The 4,188-nt window shown below is 36.2% G+C and overlaps 1 protein-coding gene across 1 annotated transcript in view; it reads left to right on the top strand.

The window, feature by feature from the left end:
- TMEM170B (transmembrane protein 170B) overlaps positions 1–1,928 on the top strand; it is a 59,713-nt gene extending 57,785 nt beyond the window's left edge. The window contains exon 3 of the mRNA XM_006864088.1: positions 1,798–1,928. Within this exon, the coding sequence (XP_006864150.1) occupies positions 1,798–1,928 (131 nt within the window). The remainder of the gene's footprint in view (positions 1–1,797) is intronic.
- The last annotated feature ends 2,260 nt before the right edge of the window (positions 1,929–4,188 follow it).

The following is a 4,188-nucleotide window of genomic DNA, read 5'->3' as shown; positions in this document are numbered from 1 at the left end:
GTATGTATGAATTAGAACCACAGTAGCAAAACTTTTTGACTTACCCCTGTGACTTACTTACAAAAGAAAACCCAAAACCTACTGCCATCAAGTCAGTTCTGACTCATAGCAAACCCTGTGTAGGGTTTCTGAGGCTGTAAATCTTTACAGGAGCAGAAACCCTCATATTGGTGGGTTTGGACTGTCCACCTTGCAGTTAGCAGTCCAGTGCTTATCCTAAGAGCACCACCAGTACTATTTATTTGGGAGATTTTCATTGTACTCTAAAGAATCTGTAGATGATTTTTTATAAGTAAGTTTCTATTTCAAGTAATTGCCAGTCCAGCATCTTGGAGTACTTTCTTTCTGTTCCTTTTCTTTTTACTTTGTGTATGACTCTCGGATATGTAGACAGTTTTATCCACATAAACGGTTTCAAGGCCATTTCACCATCTAAGATGAAATACTGTAATTTAAATGTTTTTTCTTTTATGACTTCTGAATGTCTTTTTAAAACCCACCATTTAGATACCGTATTATTATATGCACTGTATTAGTAAAATGAAATATTGAACTACCTAGTCTCAGGTGTTCCTTCTAACTCTGAGATTGTCTCATTCCAGGAAGTGCATGCTATCTAAAAATTCTTTTCCTTGATCTGAACAGATGCCAAGTTCATATTCCATTTTTATTAGATGTCAAATAACTTCAGAGTTGTGTACTTTATTAAGAAGCTCAATGAACTGTTTTTTTGCTAAGATTGTTGAGATACGTTGTTATTGTTGAGTACCATCAAGTTGGTTCCAACTCATAGTGACCATGTGGAGGATTTCTGAGGAGCGACTGGTGAGCTTGAGCTGCCAATTCAAACAGACCTTGTGGTGCAGTGCATTATCCTGCAGCGCCACACCAGGACTCCAAAATTGAGATATGGATTAGTAATATTCTCAGATTTTATATGATATGTAAAAATTCATTATACTCAGTGAAGTAAAAAAGATAGTCTTTAGTAATAAAAATTATAAGTAATTTAGAAATTGCATGCAGTTATGTATTGTTTATAATTATCAGTACATATGTTTATATAAAATGCTGATGAGGCCCCACGAGGTAGACTCCCAGGTGAAAGATTATAATGGATTATTAACTTCTAGGCACATAACCAGACTTACTGCCATTGAGTCCATTCTGACTCATAGCGATCCTAGTAGGGTTTCTGAGGCTATAAATCTTTATAGCAACAGAAAGCCTCATCTTTTTCAGAGCGGTTGGTGAGTTTGAACTTCCAACTTTGCCTTTACTAGTCCAGTGCTCCTCTTACAGTGCCACCAGGGCTCCTTTCTTTTGAATAATTTGATATCAAATATGTAGTCCCTGTGCAGTTCACAGTGAAGCTCTCAGCTACTAACTGAAAGCTTGGTGGTGTGAATTCACCCAGAGGCACCTTGGAACGAAATCCTGAGGGTCTGTTTCCAAAAGGTCACAGCCAGGAAAACGTAGGGAGGACAGTTTTACTCTGCAACACATGGGGTGGTCATGCGTTGGCATCAATTCCATGGCAACCACTTTAATTATTAAAAATAGATATGCTGAAGTTGAACAGATAATCCTGTTTCTCAATTAAATGCTTCAAAAGTAGGATGGTAAAGAATAATGTTTACGAATCACATGAAAACTGTGTCATAATTTATAAAATAAGAGCCAGTGCTGATTTTTTTTTGTTTTGATGAAATAAAAAGAGAACCTGTTAGCATGATTGGGTGTCTTTTCAAATGAACTAATGTGTGGTTTTGTTTCTCGCCCCTTTTTCTAATCTAGGTGCAGCAGTAGCAGGCATTTACAGAGTAGCAGGGAAGAACATGGCCCCTTTGGAAGCACTGGTCTGGGGCGTGGGACAAACTGTACTTACATTAATCATCTCCTTTTCAAGGATCCTCGCCACACTTTGAGGCTTCTGTGGGAATGTCGCATGTCACATAAGGAAACAGATGTACAGATTCCCTGAAAATGGCATTGTTAGTAAGAGGAAATGAATTTAATTGTGCAAGAATATGGAATGAGCAGGCTGCATTCAGGCCTGGAGCTGTGTGGGAGCGATTGCCCTCTGGTGGTCAGTGATTGCACTACTGCACTGCACCTCCCGTGCCTCTGTCCCAGGCAAGGTGCATTCCATACACTCTGTGAAGCTACAAGAAAAAGCACCTTGTTTAGCGCCAATCAGGTTAACATTGGTGTTGAAATCATTGTTCTAACAGTGTTGTGTTAAAAATACAAGGACATTTCGAAGAACTGCTATATGTGCCAAACTTTTTGTTGTTGTTGTTAACATGATCATGTGACAGTTTGCAAGTATAGATGTAGATGAGTGCTGTGAACACCTTTGACATGAATTCAGGTGATGTATTGTAACGCTGAATCCCGTATGAGTGTGAATAACTACTCATTTAATAGAGAAATTATTTGGTTTTTAATGTTGAATGTTTCTGGGATTTAGGGCTTCAATATGTTTAAGTTTTATGTTACTTAATTTAAGTGGAAAATAATACTTAATGGAAAACTAGCTAAACCATTTTAAGGTCTCAGACTAGCTCTTTGTAGGGTGTGTAATTTTCACCCACTTAAATAAGACCCTTTAGTCATTTCTCTCATGCACACATCTTCTGTTTATATGAATTCAGAACTTTATGGGTCACACATATTGATTGTACTTTGTGTGTCATAAAAATATCATTTTGAAATTTTTCTTAAAATTTTGTAAGTAAAATTCTGCAATGTGTGTTGCATTCCTTCTCCCTTCTGAAGAAAGTGTTCACCATGTCTCTCATGAAGAAAAGATCCTTATAATTAGTATCTCGGTGGGGTGATATCCTGGTTGTATGTATATATCAACTAAACAAATATATTTGTTTAGTTGATATATTTGTTTAGTTGATTTTTTGATGAAATGTAAGCAGTCTTTTATTCACAATACTCAAAGAGTGGCCTAAATTAGGCCGTGGAAACAAAAAAGCCTCACTTTCCAACACGTAACCCACATTGCAGGAGTAGTAGACTGTTATACTTTGGATATGTAGCAACATTGTAAGTTTGTTAAATGAAAATCGAGGGATACAGTAAATAGAGAACTTGGAAATCTCAGCATAGCGATACAGTATTGGGTGATTTTTGAGTGATTTATTTTAGTTTGGTGGTTAATTCTTGTTATTGAAGTTTATTAGAATCTGCATGGCATTTATTAGAAATTGAGTGGTCCCTGGTGTAAAACATTTTCAGACTTTTAGAAGCATATCATTGATTGTAAGAATAGAGGGAGTAGAGGAAACATAAGGCCTGCTTACATTTGTCTCCTTTTTTATTACTATTTTGTTTTGTACCAGGTACAGTTATAAATGTGATAACTCACAAGAAGAACCATTTCAGAAAGTAAGAATTGAAGGACCTAATGCCTCACTGATTTATAACCTGATCTGGTAAAAAGTAGGTTTATACTGAGTTCCACTGAGATGTAATACCTTTGTTACCCACTCCATTTTTTCTTCATTAAACAAACAAACAAGCAAACAGAATATACCAACCACTAAACAGTGAGGAGTTCAAGGATTTAGTAACATCATGGCATGGAAGTTTGATACCATAAATAATGAGCATCTAGGCATTCTTGGATAAACTGTAGGATCGGCACTGGACTGCTAACCACAGGTTAGTAGTTGAAACCCATCAGCCACTCCTCAGGAACCCATTGTAAGGTCGCTGTGAGTCAGACTGACTTGGCAGTGCTCAGCAACAGCAGTAGCATGCATTCTTGGAGATCTTGGAAGTGAAATCTTCAATTGGATTTTTTTTTATGCCATGAAAAAGCCTGGAATTATTTCCATCTGTTCTTAAATCCTGATGTTTTCTCAAATTAAATTTGAGCATGCATTTTCCAAGTCAGTTTGATTTCTCCTTTTCTGTTAGAGTTTAATTGTTTTCTTCCTTTTGGCTATTCTACAGATAATTTAAAGTGTTCATATTCTTCCAAGAGAATTACTATATTGAAACATGAAAACATGTTAAAATTGTTTCAGATTTACAAAATGAATACTTACTTTAACAAATGGATTGTTTTATGATTTTAGGAAGTTTTTCTGGTAAGGTAATATGGAGCACTTGGTTTGTATTCTAGAAAAGACCTTGGATACATTAAATGTATGAATGCATAGACCAAAG

Source organism: Chrysochloris asiatica, unplaced genomic scaffold (genome assembly GCF_000296735.1).
Source record: "Chrysochloris asiatica unplaced genomic scaffold, ChrAsi1.0 scaffold00060, whole genome shotgun sequence".
NCBI lineage: Eukaryota > Metazoa > Chordata > Mammalia > Afrosoricida > Chrysochloridae > Chrysochloris > Chrysochloris asiatica.
The sequence above is the reverse complement of the archived record's forward strand: the minus strand, read 5'-3'. Positions and strand labels throughout refer to the sequence as shown.